We start from the raw sequence: 19649 nt of genomic DNA, 5'->3' as shown, positions 1-19649 counted from the left end.
AATGATGCTACCTCCTTTGTAAAGTGCGTTGAGGTCTAGGGATGAAAAGCGCTCTAGAAGAGAAGGTACTACTACTATTATTATTATTATTATATGTGAATAAAATATTATAAAAAACTTGCTACTCAAATAATTCCACAAGATAAAGTTCAATTTCTTGTAAAGTTAAGGTGTTAATATAAGAGGCCAGTGCAAGCCAGGGGCATGTCCACAGGAGCTGAGTACACATTAATCCAGCAAATTTCCTCAGCCACCTCCACCTGCAGAACTCCTCTGAAAACTCCAGAGGAAGATAAATGTTCCCCAACCAAGCAAAAATCCCATGGAAGGGGGGTGCATGACAATGTGCTTGCTTTTGTGAGCATGACCCACTCCCTACAGAGGTACTCAACATAAAACAAAACAAACGGTCCCAGAGAATAAGATACCCAGCTTCTCACTAACTTACATGTGCCCATTTCTTCCTCCACATCTCAGTCTTGTATCTCTGACATTCCTTCTGGGCCCACTGGTAGCATTTCAGGTGCCTGGCAATGTCACAATATGCAGTGCCGTTTCCTCCAAATTCATTGTCCACTTTAAACAACCAACGTCTCACTCCCAAATTATCTATGATCAGCTGACTCAGAACTTCAAACATCTATGGATGAAACAGTGGCATAAAGACAAAAGGGAATGGCTTCAAAAACATTTTGAATTAGGGCATCATTAAGGTGCTCATATATTTTGATTTAAAATTTGTTTTATAACAGATTTATAATTAGGGTTTCTAGCTTCAGGTTCAAACCAGTTTTACCAATATTCACCAATCCTCCTTCCTCCCAAACAAGCAGAGATACTGATAATTAGTAGTTTGGATGCTTGTGTAAAGCTCACCCAAACCCTTTTTGTTCAGGATCCTTTGGCCCCGATTCTGCAATTGGATCCACCTGAACAGACCTTTGCCCCCATGCAGACCCACAGAAAGATCAATGGGGCTCTGTGCCAGTGCAGAGTCTGCCTACGTGGAGCTCATTGCTGGACCGGGGCCATTAGTTTTGAATGTTCAGTACTTCTCAGGATGTGTCTCAGAAAGGGTAGCTGATGGCAGCACTAGACTATTTTCAAAATCCCCTCTTAAAAACCTTCCTACAGTCAGATTCTAATACCAGGCAAACATCTCTGACATGTTCCTGCTGCAGAGTGAATTATATGGTTATAAATTTATGAAGGGGTTTCAAGATAGGCTTTATTAAAGTGATTCTAATTATTTATCTATATTCATACCCAGTTTTAAATGGCTTTCTTGTAAAACTAGCTGGGGAGCAGAATATAATTAGCTGTTTAGAAATAGTAAATGCCATTGGACCCTGGAAAAGTGTTATACAGATCTTGTGCTGCATTGACTAGAAGGTACTTTTACATGCTAATCTTTTGGACTCCTAGTTGTATATATTTTTTGGACTTCGACCACAAACAGAATTATCATGTGTTTGCTCCAAATCCTATTATTTGTTGCTTTCGAGAACCCTATAAATGAGTTTCTGTTGATGACTCCCCTACAGTAATGAAAACGATCAATAGTATTGTTAAGACTGTACCAATGGAAAGAATTATGTGCTATCTTTAAGTGAAAATTGAACTGTGCTTTAACATAGTGTCACCTTTCTTTTATTATTTAACCTAAGATGTCAATATTTCATAGGAGCAAACAACAGAAGGAGAAGTTCTGAAATGTTGCAGCATGGATCAAAAGAGGAACTAATAAGCATGTGGGATTGTTGGGTAGGAAATTTTTAGAAATGAATTACTTAATAATAAACTGAACTAATTTAGAAGTCTAACGTATTGCTTTTCTCTCACTGAACATATATTTGTTTATTTTATCAACTGTATGGAAATTGTTATATATTCGTTTAGCTGCTATTGTTTTCAGTGTTAAAGGTATTTGTAAAAAGAAAAGGAATGTAAAAAGCTTTTTGCTATCCAGCAAGATTGCCTAAGAATGATAACATCCTCACTATTTTCAGGTTTATGATGCACATCAGTAAAAAGAGAGAAGCTATTGATTACTGCCATCCACAAATACAACATGCTGACATTACCAGCTGGATGAATGCTGCAAATTTCAAAACACAGTAGAAACAAGATGATTTTCTTGATGATGTGAAGTATTTTCTTCCAGAATCTAATGAACGCTCAAAGCTAACCCAAAATTCATCCAAATTCCATGAAAAAAAAAAAAATCAACAATGATACTGAAGGAAGTGTGCAGGAAAGTTTATAAAAGGATCTATGGCTAAGCCATGCTGCTGTTAAAGGGACACCACTAACTTGAAATCTAGTCAATTTAAAAAATGAGGTATGCGCAATTTCAGGTACCCCACCTGCTGTTAAGACATCCTGCCAGATTCTGTAGTTTCAGAATCACGTTTTCCTCTTGCAAAAATGTTTTCTTCTTCCTAATCACAGATTCACAGATTTTAATTTGTTTGCCTGTTGCTGTGTGAAAAACCCATGTGAATAAGGGAAACTAGCTGACTATTGCATAAAAGAGATAAAATTTGCATACTTCTTTGTTAGTTGATAGGATAGTATCATATCAGGAATATTCACAAGGCCTAATAGCCAGGCAGGAAACTGTTCTGCAGTCTGGTATCTTTCGAAAGAGGGGACTCCAAAGTTTAGATGGAATTATGGGTTCTGTTTCAGGGCTATTTGAATTTGGGATGTCCATTTGGAACAGGGCAGATCGGAAAAATATAAAATGGAGCATTAACTATTTTGAGCAGCAGACACCGTTTCTAAACCCATAATTCATGGCTACTGGGGAATGATAAATGGTGTAAAATATGCATGACATTACTAAGCTGTTTAACCAAACACAAGTAAAAATTAATTAATTAATCACAGAAAACAAAGAAAAAGCAAGGGAAAATCATATAGGTAGAGAAATAATTTGCACCGCGTATGGGAGATATGTGGTAACTATTTCATTAGGGAATACTGAAAAAGAGAAATTGCCTGATCTTATTAATGATGAGAAATTAGCCAAATAGTATTAGCATCAGTGTACAACCGAGATTATAGTGTATTGGCAACAATCATAACAATTCCATTTAGCACAATTCATAATTTGGGGTCAGTGACACAACCTCATAATCAAGGTACATGTTATTCAAAACAGTTGTGCTCAGTGGTGGGTTCCATCTCAATTTCTTTTAAGGTATCATTTCCGATAATGGAACCTGACACTGTAACATTTGATCAGTTGGCTTCTGGCCATTCAGCAGGTTATCTGGAAGACAGCATCTTCAAGGAATGCTTAGGTCTACCTCAGCTACTGGTGTATCACTCAGCAGCATAAATCTGGAGGGCACTGCACATGGCTTGTTGTTCCACTAAAGGATACTGATGTGTGTGCAGATGTGTTGTTTTTGACATCCCAATTCCATTACATAGCCATGCTGGCCTGTACCAGTTTATTGAGTCAGAAAAGCTAGCTGCTATTGTCTCCTGCCTTGTGACGCTCACCAAATGGTGATGACCAAAGTAAGGGTGACCTGTAATATGGATGGACAGTACTGTGGAGTGACTAATTACAAAACATTTATGTATGGAGACCTCGTTTGTAATGTCACTGCTCCAAATTTCTGCTTTATTTCTCATGAATGTAGCATTATATGGCACACTAATTATGCCTGTTTCAGTCTTTCAAAATGACTCCATGATTCAAAGTAAGCCCCAGCACCAGGATGAAATTAAAGAAATACATACCAGCTTTAAACATACATATTGAACCACTAATTTTAAATTTAAAAACATTACTGAACTGAAAAGACACTCACACTACCCAGATTAGCAATGACATACGCAAGGCAGAACAAGCACCTCAGCTAGATAAATTACCCATGATGGTGATCTTGAAATAATAATTTCCCACACTTGGATAGAAGTTGCACGTAAAGCTTTGGCTTGTATTACAGGGAGTGTTAGTTTTAATTGTATTAATTATGTGCTGTCGCTTATGCAGTTTGCTAAAACAGTATAAAACTCACATGAATGCTCTCACCTCTGCTTCATATATTCATTTGGCAAAGGTGTCATCCTGATACAATTACCAAAGCCACAAGTGGGGTCCTGTTTGCCAATACATATAAGTTAGATGCAGTATACACCAGGGTAATACGTATTATGCGCGTGCTGTTATTACGGCATAATGACTGTAAGTTGGGTAATCACGCTGAATTGTACTACGCCTACTCTTACTCTCTTATGCTAAGTATCCCACAATACCTTGTAACAGTACAATTCGGCATTTGGCACAGGGAGACAGGGAACAATATATATTAGTGTTCTACCCTGGTACAGGTAGGGAGTGCCTCCACGGCCCAACTAGTTTGGAATGCTGTATTCAAAAACCCAAGAAGGATGCATCATGGAACCAGAAAAATAAGTTGAAATTGATGGGTGGAATCTTAGAGGACATAGGGTTTTAGCTTATAAACAACCCCATTAAAACAGAGGTATTTTTAGGGGTGTATTTTTGGGAAGCAAACCTCCTGTGGAAGGTGAACTGAACACACTGTGAGAAACCACTTCTTGGAAGGATTGGTGATGTATTAGCTCTTTCTTTCCTATACCATATTGTTTGTCTATACACAATAAACTGGCTGAGCTTGGTTATTTGGCCTCTTGAACATTTTTAATATCGAACTGCAAGGGCAGTCAAAACCAGCTGGTTATACGTATAAACCAACAAGAGAATATAACCTATGGTGATCAGGAAGATCTGTCCATGAGCAGCCACAGAGTGGAGACTGAACTACCCTCACCTCACAGCGAGATGAGGATGCATCAGAAGCAAAATGATGCTAGGAAGCCAGAGCTCAGGTACAGAAGGGAGAGGATAAAAGTGGGGGGTCAGTGAGAGGAACATGATTTTAAACACAATTTGAAGCCAGGTTCTGTACCTCACCTGACCAAAGGAATTCCAGTTGGATACTGTTTGTGAAGGAGGAGCCAAGGACTCCCTCTCTCAATTATGTCTTGTTGGCAGGAGTTCCTTGTAACCAAAGATATGATTGTTTGTTTGTTTTGTGATAGCGCCTAGAGGCCCATATCAGGCACCACGCTGGGTGCTGAACAAATACATCAGAGACAGTTTCTCCCCGGAAGAGCTTACAAGCTAATCTGAGACAGGATGCAACATGTTAGTGCTCCACAGGAGAGAGGGAAAAGGAAGATAATGAAAACAAAACCAGGTTGTATATAGTTTAATTGCTGCATAACGTATAGCACCACAACTAGATAAATTCAGCAAAAAGTAACAATACACTGAGGCACACCAATGAAAATGGGCAGTTACCTCAAAGAATAGTATCCTGCCACTGAGTCCAGAATAAATACATACAAAGTGAACAGATTATATAAAATCCTTTTTCCTCTCTTACCGTTGTTAAAGCCGCCCCATACGCAGATGATTCATGTATTGAGTTTGGCAAAACTTTTATGCTTTGTCATGGCAATAAGATAAGTGAAATTGAAAATGAATTGATACACAAAACAGAGGAAAAAATTCTGGCAGCAGGTCTGCCGAGCAGATCTCAATTTGGATGATCACCTTTTCCTAAACAAATGGAACCTCCCTTGACACAAATGCTTCACTTCACAGTGGAGTTCAGCACATGCCTCTCTCTTGACATGGCTTCCTAGTGGAGATATGGGGTGAAATCCTGGCTCCATTAAGTCCATAGCAAAACTCCCATTGACCTCAACGGAGCCAGGATTTCACTCATGATATGCTCTAATGATGGCTGTCTGAAAGGACCAGATACTTAAAGATGGTATGCACCCTAGAGGAGGACTACAAAGATTACTGGAATGAGTATTTTTCCTGAATCCTTTCATTGACAAGACAGAAGTTAATTTAAATGGTAAGACAAGTGCAGAAAGAAATAAAACCAATGGGGAAAAATACATATTCCAACTACTCATCCAAACCAATTTCGGTTCTAATCAATGCAACAACAGACATTTGACTTTTTTTATACAAGGCAACAAAGTATGCTTCCTACCTAGTCACAATATGCGTCCATATGTTGACGTGCCAAATAAACTGTTCCTTTGCCAACAGACACAAGTTCCCAAACTGCTTCCCACTTACCTGTTGATGGTTATAGATGTCATATTCTCCTGGAGGTGTTGGCACACAAGCACTAGCAAAGATTCTTTTACTTCCGGACTTAGTTCTATAGAGATGAGCTACTTCTGGCTCAGAGCCCAATATGGGCACATTTAACATGTCAGCCACTGCTAAATCATCTTTATGAGGAAGTCCACCAATGATGTAGGCTTCTTTGCCTTGGATAAGATTTTTTATTCTTTTGATTGTCTTGGGACTGTACTTCAGCTGAGTGGCCAGGCACATGTGATGGCCCTGTATAAAGATAACATTATTCTTGTTAAAAGGTGTTCTTTTCTATTCCATGAACCTAATTTATAATGTTGCACACAATAAATACATTATTAATAGCAGGCTGGGTTATGACCTATCCTGTAGCTTAGCCGTTTAAATTGATAAAAGCTGTAGGGGTGAGGCTCCATAATCGTTCACATCTTTAGTGTGCTGGAAATGGGCTCACTGGGAATAGAACTAATTACTACACATCTGTATTTATTTGATCCACGCGGAATTATCCTTCTGTCAGTCGGCAGAGATGCTGGTGGCTTTTGGATAATAGTGATTCATCTCTGCAACACTTCTGGCATGGTTTAACTCTAAAGCGTCTGCAAAATCAATACAAAAAATGAAGAAAAACCCCTATAGCAGAGAATATATTTCCCCATACAATGCAGCGGCATTTTAAATGATTCTCTGAGAATAAAACATTTTGATTTAGCAAACCTTTCATTGATCACATTAAATTACAGGGGATATACATTTCCATTATGCAGTAGTTTTAATGGCTACAGTCAATTTGACTGCAGAGAAGGAAACAGATTTTTTTTAAAAAGCACAAGGGTTTCAGTTTTTCATTTCTTTTTAAAAATAAAATGTCTGTCTCTGGACAGGCTGTTCATGAGAGACATCACATCATGTAAAATTAAACTAAGAACATCAATCATGGAAGGCCGAGTCTCAGGATTAGTTGCTATGACAAATCCTATGCATCCACTGCAAATTACGCAATGTATAAGTTACTTCACTGGAAATATCAATGTACATTCAGAAAGTGAGTAAGACAGTGATGGATGCCGTGCATAGAATGTTTCAGACATTTAGCAGGTCAGAGATTGAAGATAACGTTCTAGAACCATATTGAGAAGGAAGTTTTCTTTACAATGAGATTTCATCCACCAGTTTAGGACCCAGTTCTGGAAAGCATTCCTATTTCTTCAACACATATTTAAATGCTCTCCTTAATAGGGGTGGACTTAAGCATATGTTTATGTGTTTTCCTGAATGGGAACCTTAAAGGCTATTTTCATTCAAAGTTCTGCAGCCTCCATGACCAGAGAGCAAAGCATAAATCTTGGACCTGGTGTCTGGGTTGGGAGCGTGGTGGAGGTCTGATGCTCACCCCCCAGAAGTGGAGGGAAAGAATGCCTCATGTCACTCAACAGTAAAGTCCCTAACCTAATGGGGAAACAGTGTGGAGTGCCAAAGAGTGTCCAAGGCTCTCTGTGAAGTTGGTGGACATGATTTGGAGAGGTGTGATCCTCGAAGTTCCCGCAGAAAAATCGAGGGTCTTGGGAGGCGTAACCAGAGGGAGAGTAGCTAACAAACCTACGTCCCTGAGTTTCCTTTCTTTATTCAGCTTTAAAGCACACTCTTGCAGTTTTGTTAAGTGATATTTGTATTTTTTTCCCCTAGCAGTAGCATGAAAGCAGGACAGAAGGACCAGCCTGACTGACCAAGGTTCAATTTCCAGTCCTGGTCACTTGTTCCCTGGGGCCAGGAGTGGTGATGCAGGGAAGAGATTTGCTGTGGGTATCTCAATAACAGCTTCTACAGTTAATTAAGGAATGCAGGCAACAGGGTGTAAAATCTCGTTCATTCTGCCTCAGATAGTGATGTGATAGCCATGACCTGAGGTGCTCAGGGGGAGAAGATATAAAAGCAGGGGGATGTGGGGAATCCTCAGGAATCCAAAAGGGAATAACACAGAAACAATAATTAGCAGACAGAGTTAAAAGACCATTTGTTTTATTATCATGTGTTGACTTGTTTCAAGGACTTGGAGGCTAGATGCTTGCGTCCAGACAAGCTCAGCTTGGCATCAGACTCAAAGTGATGAGCAAAGATGGTTCTAAACCACCTGAGCCTGGGGCCAACTGAGGACCACCACAATTTAGAGCAATCTCAGGGAGGCTTTAAACTGTACCTGGCTGCAGTGATTCCCCAAAGGGTCATGCCAGCAACCAGGGATTGTCAGAGCACAAGACTGTTTGAACCACACACCCTTCCTTCCCGAGCCAAGTCTGCCATGCAGCGGGTTAGGACCAGAGGTGGCACAGCACTGGCTATGCAGTTATCACCACCCAGTGATTTCCCCTACACCACAATCCCCAGGTAGCAGGTTAAGTCAGTATTAAGGTTGCTATCTGCTGCCAGTGCTGGGACCTGGCTCCTTAATTTCAATCCATACTCAGGTACTTTGAGGATACTTCTAGGTAAATTTAAGTACAATGAGCAAAGACATCATCTCATGAACTGAAAGAAAGGTACTTAAAACAAACCTATAAAGGTCTAATCCAGGACTGCTTACGTAGGCAAAACGCTCACTAAACTCACAACTACTGAAGTCACTGATGTTTTGCCTCAGCAAGAGCCCTGCAGTACGCTCAGCACCGCTGTCCCTTCGGTAGGTTTGAGTCTCTTTTTGGACTATATTCCATTGTTTGGTCTTAAAATTGGCCTAACAAGTCTAAAGCTAATATTACTACAAAACCTACATTAAACACATTTAAAGTTCCACACTCTTTAAAAAAAAGTTCTAAACTGGATTTCACTGCAATAAATACTCTTGAGGAATGAATACCTGACTGGCTGTTCAGCTATAAGGAGCTAAAGTTTGAATAATAGAAATGTTTTTATTGTTACACTTTCCTTAGTGTTATAAATCTACCAAGTGCTAAGTCCCAGACAAACACTGAGAATGGACGCTGGGCTACAGACAATGGGGACAGGACTACCTCAACTAAGTCTATAAAACTAAACTGGGATATTTATTTCCAGCAGTCTAACTAGTAGTCTAATCAGTAAAGCTCTTAAACTTGCAATAATATTTCACTGATGGGTACCAGAGCGTTACACGTTATAAAATTTCCAATTTAATTTTACTGCATCCCTCAAGCTGTAGTAATTAGAAGACAAACTCACTGGGAAGCTGTTTATAGCTTCAGGGGCGAGAATTTTGAACCTGTCCTGCAGGTCACCCATGTCCTCAGGGTTCCCAGATCTAACAGCTGCCTGCAGACCCAGGAGTTTATTGTAATACTGCAGTAACTCCTCACTCAGATGAAGGGGGCAGATGTAGATGACGTCAACGTTGGCATCTAAAACAAATGGGCACAATGTTCATTATCCGTAGAAAGGTAAACTCCATTGTGAACTGATATCTGATGATTCCTGACCATTTGCTAACAAACAGCTTCCTTAAAAGCATACTGGAAATAAAATGAGATTTGTAATTTCACAAACCTTACTGGTTTAACTGCTTTTCTGTGCTTCAGCGTTTCTCTGAAGACAGGTCAGCAACCCAAAGAAATAGCTAGCTTTCACAATTAAGTTTGCAGAACACATTGGGGGTAGAATTTCCAAAGCGTTTCAGAGGGATTGAGCAGCACATCATCAATGGGAATTACGCACTACTTTAAACACGTATCCCATTAACTTCAGTAAATTATAAAACTGAGCTATTAATTCTAGAAAGCTGACGAAACTGCAATTTCATACTCTGCTTGGATTTTGCATGGCCTGTTCTTATTCTTGCCCCATCCCCGTAAATGCTCACAGTAGGCAGGGCCGTCCCTAGGGGAGTGTGGGGCGCGGGGAGGAAATGATGAATCTGTCACTTCTGGGATTGACCACGCCAGCCAATCGCACCGGCCCACAGAGGCTGAGGGAACTGGGATTGTTTAGTCTGCAGAAGAGAAGAATGAGGGGGGATTTGATAACTGCTTTCAACTATCTGAAAGGGGGTTCCAAAGAGGATGGATCTAGACTGTTCTCAGTGGTAGCAGATGACAGAACGAGGAGTAATGGTCTCAAGTTGCAGTGGGGGAGGTTTAGGTTGGATATTAGGAAAAACTTTTTCACTAGGAAGATGTTGAAACACTGGAATGCGTTACCTAGGGAGGCGGTGGAATCTCCTTCCTTTGAAGTTTTTAAGGTCAGGCTTGACAAAGCCCTGGCTGGGATGATTTAGTTGGGGATTGGTCCTGCTTTGTGCAGGGGGTTGGACTAGATGACCTCCTGAAGTCCCTTCCAACCCTGATATTCTATGATTCTATCATTTGCTGTACCCAAGGGACGACTCTGACAGTAGGATGGCATTATTAACTTCTGCAGACCAAACAGGTGTGCAGATTGGCCTGTTAAATACCAAATCTGAGTTCATGCATGTAAAACAAGCTGGTTTGAAAGGCTGCATGTGCAAACACTTAGGTGTGAAAAACTGCCACACAACTGTTGGTGCCACTTTGGAAAATTTGACCCAGTGTGTTTTTTTCTAAAACATTAATATTAGACATTAATGAGTTAACAGGCCTCATAACATCAATGCAGCGTGCTGCCGTGAAAAGCACTTTGAGATCTACAAATGAAAAAAAGCACCGACAAGGTCTGATCCAACTCCCATTGAAGTCAATTGTCTTGTCTTCACTGGGAGTTGGCCTGAGCCCTAAAAGTGCCAACAATGATTATTATTACATCAAGATGAAATTTAAGACGGTGCAGGAACCAAATCTAGCGGAAAAGGCGGTAAGAAGGAAAACCTAATTTCATAGGTTTCAGAGTAGCAACTGTGTTAGTCTGTATTCGCAAAAAGAAAAGGAGTACTTGTGGCACCTTAGAGACTAACCAATTTATTTGAGCATAAAGGACTTGGAATAAAATATTCCACTCATTTACTTTGCTGTGGTGCAGCTACTGCAGGAAAACAGCACATGCTAAAAAAAATACATTTATAGTGCTCAACTGGTGTACAAAAAAAAATGACATGAGCTGAAGATCTAGCCCATTATCTAAGCTCTGTGTGCACATAAAAAGAATGCAAAAAATTCATTACCACATAATTTCAAAAAGTAATGACAATGACGAGAACAGTCCACTTGGTCTTTGGTCAATATTCAATATCACTTTCAGTCACTCTTGAAAATTTACCAACCTGGGCACACAAACTGCTCACTTGCCCTTGCGGTGACAATGAAAAAGCTACTGATATTGCAACACCCTGTCAAACAGTTACTTGCCCAGGGTAAAGTGAGTGAGCAGAATTTTGCGAGGCCGAATTAAAGACTGGGACTCCCCCAGCAATAGCTATCAAGATCTCATTTAGACATAAGCTGAAATGCATAGGGAGACTGTAGCTAATATCTGATTATATTAGTGTAAAGAAACATTCTTGATACTCTAAAGAAACCATTAAACCAATGTGGTAAGAATCTGTGCTCTTCTGTTGGGCACAAATGAAGCATCTGATATATGATTATCAATAAACTCTATGTGTTTTACCCCTTCTTTCAGTTTCTGCTTATTTTCATTCTCAGACACCCAAATAAGTCTTTTCCTGTGGTAAGTACTAATATTTATCTAATCTAGTATTTACAGTGGAGTGGATGACTTCTCTGGGTTAAACACAATTTTAAAAAGTATTTGGTCCTTTTCTACACTACAGTTTACAATTCCGTTACTTGCTAAAGAATGATTGCAAACTGTAGTGAAAACAAGGCCAATGAAATGGCCCCACCCAAAATCCTGGCCAATTTAAAACCACTGCTGGGAAAATATTTATTTACCAATAGACTGCACAGTATGGTGCAACTCACTGAAAAGGACAGGTGGCTTCTGGAGTTAGATTGTAATCTTATAAACTCCCATGCAAATGAATACGGCGTAACTGTGGAGAACACACTTCTCTGGTTTTGAGAGACCCTTCCACTTTGCAGAAGTAAGCACTAAGGCCCTGGTCCTACAGACACTTGCACATAACTTTGTGCATGTGATTAGCCCACTGAACTCCATGGGAGTACTTATGTACTAAAGTTACTCCAGTGCCAAAGTGTTTGTCGGATCAGAGCCGATATCTGAACACAGCAGATCAGATGAATGTTTGGACACCAGTTGCAATGTCCTATTTCTGTCTAATGGCCCCGTTCCCCAAGTCCTTGCCAATGTGAAACTATTCACATGAAAAAGGGCTGCAGGATTGGGCCTTATCTTAATTTAAATTTATGATTCTATATAAATGATTTTAATAAGGAAGAATTAAACAGGTTTAGAATAGGATTAACTTTGAAGGGAATACTGTCAACTTGACTTTTTTTTTAATTGATTAATACTAAAAAAAAAAGTTTTTTTGATAAAGCACACTTTAACAGTATGTTCTGCACCTTTGGGCTTTTTAAAAAATATGTTAAAAATATTTAGGATTTTTTCTGCTCCCCTGTTTATGTTTAGAAGGGTCTTTTGGGGGATAAATGGGGCATTGAGCAACATCATCCAACATGCTCAAGACCACCCCCTTTGGCCCCCTCCCCTCTCCCTCTGCTGACTATTCACTTTCAACCTCAGCTTTGCTGCTGCCGTTTCTGGTAAACAAGTTCATGCAGACCACATAGGGCAGACAAAGTGCTGTCAAATGCACAAAGTAAATAAAGGGGAAAAGAGAGGAAAAAAAAAAATCTCTGATCTCCTTCAGTTGTAATCTTAGGGTTTATTTCTAGGTTATTTATTGCTAGGACCAAAATTCTCCGATGGAAATGCAATTATATGAAGGTGAGAAGAAACCATTCGATCATCAAGATTGACTCCTATACAACGCATTGATGTTCTTCCTTTCAGTTTCTAACAAACAATGTAGATGTAACAAATCTATCTTTAAAAAGCTCCAAAAAATAAAAACCAACTGTACTATGGAGAAACAACATTAGTGCCTAGATAATATATAAAGGCAATTACATTATTATTTTAGGCTACTGTAAATTTCTGGATCTAACATTTTTGTTACAAAGTTACTAAATGGCATTTATTAAATAATAATGACACTGAAATATATATGAATCATATAAAGTATGTCATTCCAGGGAGCCAACAACATTGGTCATAGACAAATTAATATTCTTCATTGCTTTGTTTAAAGGAGAACTGTCATGCTGGGAAAAACTTTCAAATGTATGTTTCTTGTCTCATTTGCTAATTTAAAAAATTGGTTTAAATAAAGGCTTACTCTTTCCCAGCATATCTTCTCTCCTAACGTGATCCTGAATGCATAACTGGCACTGCCGAATTATAAAACAGATTCTGTGGAGTGCTGAGCATCCCAGTCTGCCAAGAAATGCTCAGCACCATGCAGAATCAGATCATCTTACTCCACTGCAGAATCAAAAATAACGAGTATGTTTTATGAACATCTCACAGAGCAGTAAATGGCATAAAGGACCGATCAAGTACTGAAAAGTGCTTTTGAGTTTAAATGCTCTCTGCATTCAAGATTACTACAGCAAGAAACTCTCCCTCATCCATGCTCTTTTCCTTAAAAATGAGAGACAAACAACAACAAAGATGTAGGCAGCTGACTGCACTTACTATACCTAGTATGTCACACAGCCTCCCCATCTGCAAATTCTGCTGAAGAGCAAAATCAGGAGCAGTCTCACGAATGCATTGGGAATACCCTAAAAAGAAAATAAGGTACCAACATCTATTAATAAAACCCCTCATCTCATGTATATTTCAAAGAGATCAGATTTTAGATAAGCTAATTACATTTTTCCTTTAAAAGTCATTGTATAAAAATATATTTTATAGTTATTCTACCCCTAAGAATTAAATCCTTATTTATTTAAAATAAATAGTCTGAAATACAAAACGCAGAGCACAATTCTGCTCCGATTCAAGTCAAAAACAAAACTGCTGCTGATATAACTGAGAGGAGAATTAGGCCAATAAAATGCATGCCAAGAAGCTGATTCTGCTACTAGAAGCTTCAATCTATTTATTTTTATTATTTTTTTTTCTTTTACTAATGCAGTAAAACTCCCAGTACTAGGATCATGGAAGCACACTGAGGATTTGTGACATGCAAATTTGTGACATGCATCATGCAAGGATGAAAGTTTAATGCATTGTGAGAAATGCAGAGTATGCTCAAATTCCAGAGGTGTAGTTTATTGGGTTTTGGTATGCATAGCTCCTATGCAATATTTTTTAAACGTTAGCTCAGATTCATTCTTGACTGACAGCCTGATTTAGGCTAAATACCTTGCTGTCTGAAGCAAGGATTTGCTGATACTGCGCACAAAAGAAAATACATACACCAAACAGGAGGAACAAAATAAAACAAACAAACAAACAAATAAATAAATAAAAGCCGCTCATTTTTAGTACTAGTGGAAACCCTACTGAGAGTATATTTTTGCGATGCCAATTTTCAGGAAAATATCATAAATTTGGACTTTTGGCCTCTTTAGTGAACCTACAATTTCCTCATGTGTCCCTCTACCATAATTATATTTTATAGAAACAGTTGAAGTGAGGCATTTAACGTTCAAACCTGACATTCCTATAAAAGGTTTTCAATCCTTTTGTTTAGTTACGACTTCTCTGAATGGAGGCCTTCTGAACGAAGTGTGTTCTACCAACTAAACACCGATGATATCACATGTCTGAATTTAATTAGCCATTTTTGTTAATGGACAGGAGCAACATCATACCTATGTAAAATGAGATTTTTTAAGAAGGACTGCAGTATTAAACCTTGTAGAGCGTTATAACCCCAAAATACATGCAAGTGTGTATTTTATTTGGGTTTGTGCATGTTGCTGTTATTTTTTTTCAACAGTAGAGAAAAGTCAGTGCCATCACAATTAAGTAAGGATCCCTTCTGATCAAGCAGGTCCATTCTATCAGCACATTTTCCTTCAAACAAAGATAAAAGGTAACAAAAAATGCCTCATTAAAAAAGGCACCCAGAGTACAATCTCAATGACATCTGATCACTTTGTTCCAGAGGATGTAGTGTATGGATGACTAACAACCTGTCTGGGCTAGGATTATCTATTTGAAAGGCAGATTTCGGACTGATTATATCTTCACCTTCTAAAAGGCTTCTGTAAATGACATGTTTATAGTGACTATAATCTCTAATTGTGTAGATTTTAAAATTTAGCTAATCCTAAATGAACCTGCTAGAAAAAATATTCTAATAAAAACATAAGATCAATTGCTAATAGAGGCAGTTGTCGTTGAATCAATAGGATGTGCAGTCTAATACCCAGCGTTTGACATATACTCTTAAGTGGTCTGTTAACAAGATCTGGTAACATGAAGATGTTACAGTTTTCCATACATCTGCACATGGAGAGCCATCTGTTATGACTACAATTTGCTTAAATGCTGAAGTACTAAATTTTGGTAAGAGAACAGCATTAGTAGATTTGCAAAGGGTTACTGCTATTGCACCTTTTCCTTTTTTTATTATAAGGAATTTGTTTTTGATCAGAGAATTACTGATGAGTAACCAGCAGCATTCTCAAAGGGTATGTCAGTGCTGTTCTGTATGTATGTCCATGATCTATAGAAGCAACGCCCCAAAGGAAATACCGAGAAATTAAATTCTAAAAAGATTTAGTCCATAAATTTCAAAGGCAACCACAAATTGCCAGTGCCTCAACTTGAGACACACAGAGCTTCATTTTGAGTGGTCCTGCGCACCCACAGCTGCCATTAACTTAAAACTGCAGTTGTGAATGGTCAGCACCTCTCAACGTCAGTCTCAACTGACAGGTTTCAGAGTAACAGCCGTCTTAGTCTGTATTCGCAAAAAGAAAAGGAGTACTTGTGGCACCTTAGAGACTAACCAATTTATTTGAGCATGAGCTTTCGTGAGCTCAATGAAGTGAGCTGTAGCTCACGAAAGCTCATGCTCAAATAAATTGGTTAGTCTCTAAGGTGCCACAAGTACTCCTTTTCTTTTAGTCTCAACTGAGGCACTCAAAATTAGTCGATGCTTCTGAAAATCTTGGCCTCAATCTCATGAAAAACTAAATTTTACAACCCCCCTGTGAGGTCAGCATAGGGAAACTGAGGCATAGATAAATTAAATAATTTGCCCAAGTCACATAATAAATCAGTGGTAGAGCAGGGATTATAATCCACGTTCCTGACACCCTCTCATGTTTTGAATACATTAACTCTGGTGCTTAATAATTCCTAAATTTTAGACACAGGAAAACAGACAACTGGTTTCCAAGCACTGTATTGTACATATGAAAATAGTTTAGTATTTAGGGAACATATTTTGGCAGAAAAATTGTATTAATATTGTCATTTTGACAATGCATAATTATTTTAAATGGAAAATATTTAATTTTAGCTATGGAACAAATTTCTATAACTTTTACATTGATGTAGTTCTCCAAATGCACTATATCAGCTACAATATGTAATTTTCTAAAATTAGTTACCTAAATACCAATGACATATGTCATGTCACAAATAAATTGTGTGAAATCTTCACGCCATTGAAGTCAATAGCAAAATTCCAGTTTCACACATTGTGTCCCACGCACCTACCAGCTAACAGCATGCACTACACCAATGGTAAGTCCTGGCACCTGTTATATGCTCGGCTGTTGAACCAATACTACTCATTAAAGAAGCCTCTTTCAGTTCCACCTGTTGCAGCTTCAATCAACTTCACAGTATCACAGAATCATAGAAATGTAGGGCCGGACAGGACCTAGAGAAGTCATCAAGTCCAGCCTCTGCACTGTGGCAGAACCAAATACACCTAGATCACCCCTGAAATAGTGTTTGTCCAACCTGTTTTTAAAAACCTCCCATGATGAGGATTCCACAGCACCCTTGGAAGCCTATACCAGAGTTTAACTAAACTTATAGTAAGAAAGTTTTCCACAATATCTACCCTAAATCTCCCTTGCTACAGATAAAGTCCATTACTTCTTGTCCTATCTACAATGGAAATAGAGAACAATTGATCACTGTCCTCTTTATAACGGCCCACAGTTAATTTACATATGATTACATTTGCAGTCAGTGTGCTGTGAATGTACCGTGTACTTCCAATTTTGATATGTGCAGTTATGCATTTGTTTTAGGTCTAACTAATACTTTGGCAGCTGGGTTTTGTTTGAAATGTTCATGCAATTACAGAATCTCTGACTATGAGCTCAAGCCATAACCATAGATCTTCTTTTGAGTCACAGAATCACGACTTTGGATGGTGTATAGTGACAGCATGGGTAGATAATGCTTCCAATTGTAGCTGAAATCAATGATTTGGTAATATTTTGGTCTCCCAAACCTGCAGCTTATCAGAGCTTGGTGATATGACCTTTCACTCACATTCAGCATCAATCCACCATAATGTGTCAATGGCTGAGCTGGACTGTAGAAAAGCTCAATCTCTTAGAGCGAGAATTGTGGATTTCCATGTGTGATTGTGGTACCAAAAGAACACTGAGGGTCTGCTTCTCTAAAACCAGCTTCAGACCAATATAGCTCCATTGACTTCAATGGAGTTACTCCCAATTTACACTGGGGTAAATGAGAAGAGAGTCAGAGAAAATGGAGAGTAGAAGGTAATAGTAAAGGGACTACCTTTGCCTCCCCATCTCAGCCCCTGCCAGAACTCACTAGCCTTTCTAGATATGTTTTGTGGGTCCCCATTAGTGCCTGGCCCCAGCAAACAACCCATAACACCTTTCAGAATTGCCTTTGAAAATAAAAGCAGTGGTATGACGCAGGGAGGTGGCAAAGACCAAACAGTGTCAGAAAGTTGGGGTTGTGTTTTTTTCCCTGCAGAAAAAAGAGGGAAGAAAGACAGCTGGAGTTTAACCAGCTGATAGTGCCTAATATATTGGTCACATGTGCTAAAACATATCTCTAATTTGCCCAATATACTTGGCATATTTACTTTGAAGTACTAGTATGCGTTGAAACACCGTTTTCTAAAAGAACAAGAGAGTTGCACAGGAGTTGCACTCACATGCAACAGAGAGAAGGGGTTAAAATGGGGAGGAGGTAGTGAGGAGGGGGAGGGAGAGAAGGAACACAGGAGAAAGCGACAATAACCATATATTATGCAAAGTTTCTGCAGAGCAATGTTACTGAGTGGAGCAGTAATTTTATTAGGAAATAATGCCACAGTGGCTCTGTGTTGTAATAAGCAGCTCTTCTTGTAATAAGATAAACCATAATTCAAGAACTAGAATATCTTACTGCAATTATATATATATTTTTTAATATTTACATGTTAATTTAATGAAGATGATACTAAATTCTCAGTGGATAATTACAGTCCATTAATGTTTTTGCTTGGAATCATATTAAAGATCAGAAAAATTACCCTAAATTTTACACCAGTGTAAGTGCAAATGGAATTTGACCTAGAGTCAGGTCAAATTAAGCCCCAAATTTAATTTTTGCAAAAATGATAAAAAGAAGGTTCTATAATTTTAAAACAATCCAATTAAAAGAGTTATATAAAAATAATAAACATTCTCCAACAGTATTTGCAACTGAAATATTGCAGCACTGAATTAAAGCATTAGAATTTGAAAGTGAAATTGACTTGAAAATGACTATAAACAAAAGTGAAACTGACTAGCCTGTTTTCATTCTATTAACAAAGAGAAATGCAAAAAGTAACAAACTGTTTAAATAATGAAAGTTAGATTAGATTTTTAAAATCCAGTTTTAATAAAACAAGGCTTTGTTATTAGTAAAATTAATATAGAAATTTGTTCCTTAAAAAACTATAATTTTTAACTTGACAGTGTCACTTTAACCAATCATCTCACTTAATATTTCCCTTAGTTATGTGCAGAGAATGGTCCCGAAACATTCTTCAAACTGAAAAAAGTTGAGAAATTCACAATTAACAATGTGGCCTGATTTCAGGGGAGTTCCACCTGTGTGAGAAGAGATTCAGGTTTTGATACTCAGGTGAAATTCTGGCTTCAATGAAGTCCATTGGAATTCAACAGAGCTAGGATTTAGTCCTCCATTCTTAACTAACTATACTGCAAAGAAAAAATATTGTTGGTGAAAAAGACTTTGTCAAACATGCACTTCTTGGTGCTCAGCAGTTGTGTTCCAACTTTAGTGTTACTTAGACATATTTTTATGTTGATATGACTCAATTCCTTTGAGAAAATTCCTGTTGAAGTCAGTTGGAATTTTGTCTGAGTAAGTAGCGTTGAGTAGGGCCATAACATTTTATAGATACGTTTATATCTTCAGATTATAAAATGCATATTATTAGTTCAAAGAGTAGTGTAGCCTCTTGTGTAAACATCTAATCAAGTTTATTTATTCCAATGCTCAATTAGGTCAAAAAGAGGAGTTGTTTTGATATCTTGGCTACAAGTAATTAGCAGTGTTTTTCAAAACAGGTATTATTACAGTACTTGTCAGAGCA

The 19649-nt window shown here is 38.3% G+C and overlaps 1 protein-coding gene across 1 annotated transcript in view; it reads right to left on the bottom strand.

Moving 5' to 3' along the window:
• IQCH (IQ motif containing H) overlaps positions 1 to 19649 on the bottom strand; it is a 107068-nt gene that overhangs the window by 53845 nt on the left and 33574 nt on the right. Inside the window, exons 11-14 of the mRNA XM_074966608.1 lie at positions 13798 to 13881; positions 9365 to 9540; positions 6146 to 6418; positions 449 to 640 (exon numbers count right to left, since the gene is read on the bottom strand). Of these exons, the coding sequence (XP_074822709.1) occupies positions 449 to 640; positions 6146 to 6418; positions 9365 to 9540; positions 13798 to 13881 (725 nt within the window). The remainder of the gene's footprint in view (positions 1 to 448; positions 641 to 6145; positions 6419 to 9364; positions 9541 to 13797; positions 13882 to 19649) is intronic.

The sequence above is a fragment of the Natator depressus genome, chromosome 10, assembly GCF_965152275.1.
Source record: "Natator depressus isolate rNatDep1 chromosome 10, rNatDep2.hap1, whole genome shotgun sequence".
NCBI lineage: Eukaryota > Metazoa > Chordata > Testudines > Cheloniidae > Natator > Natator depressus.
The sequence above is the reverse complement of the archived record's forward strand: the minus strand, read 5'-3'. Positions and strand labels throughout refer to the sequence as shown.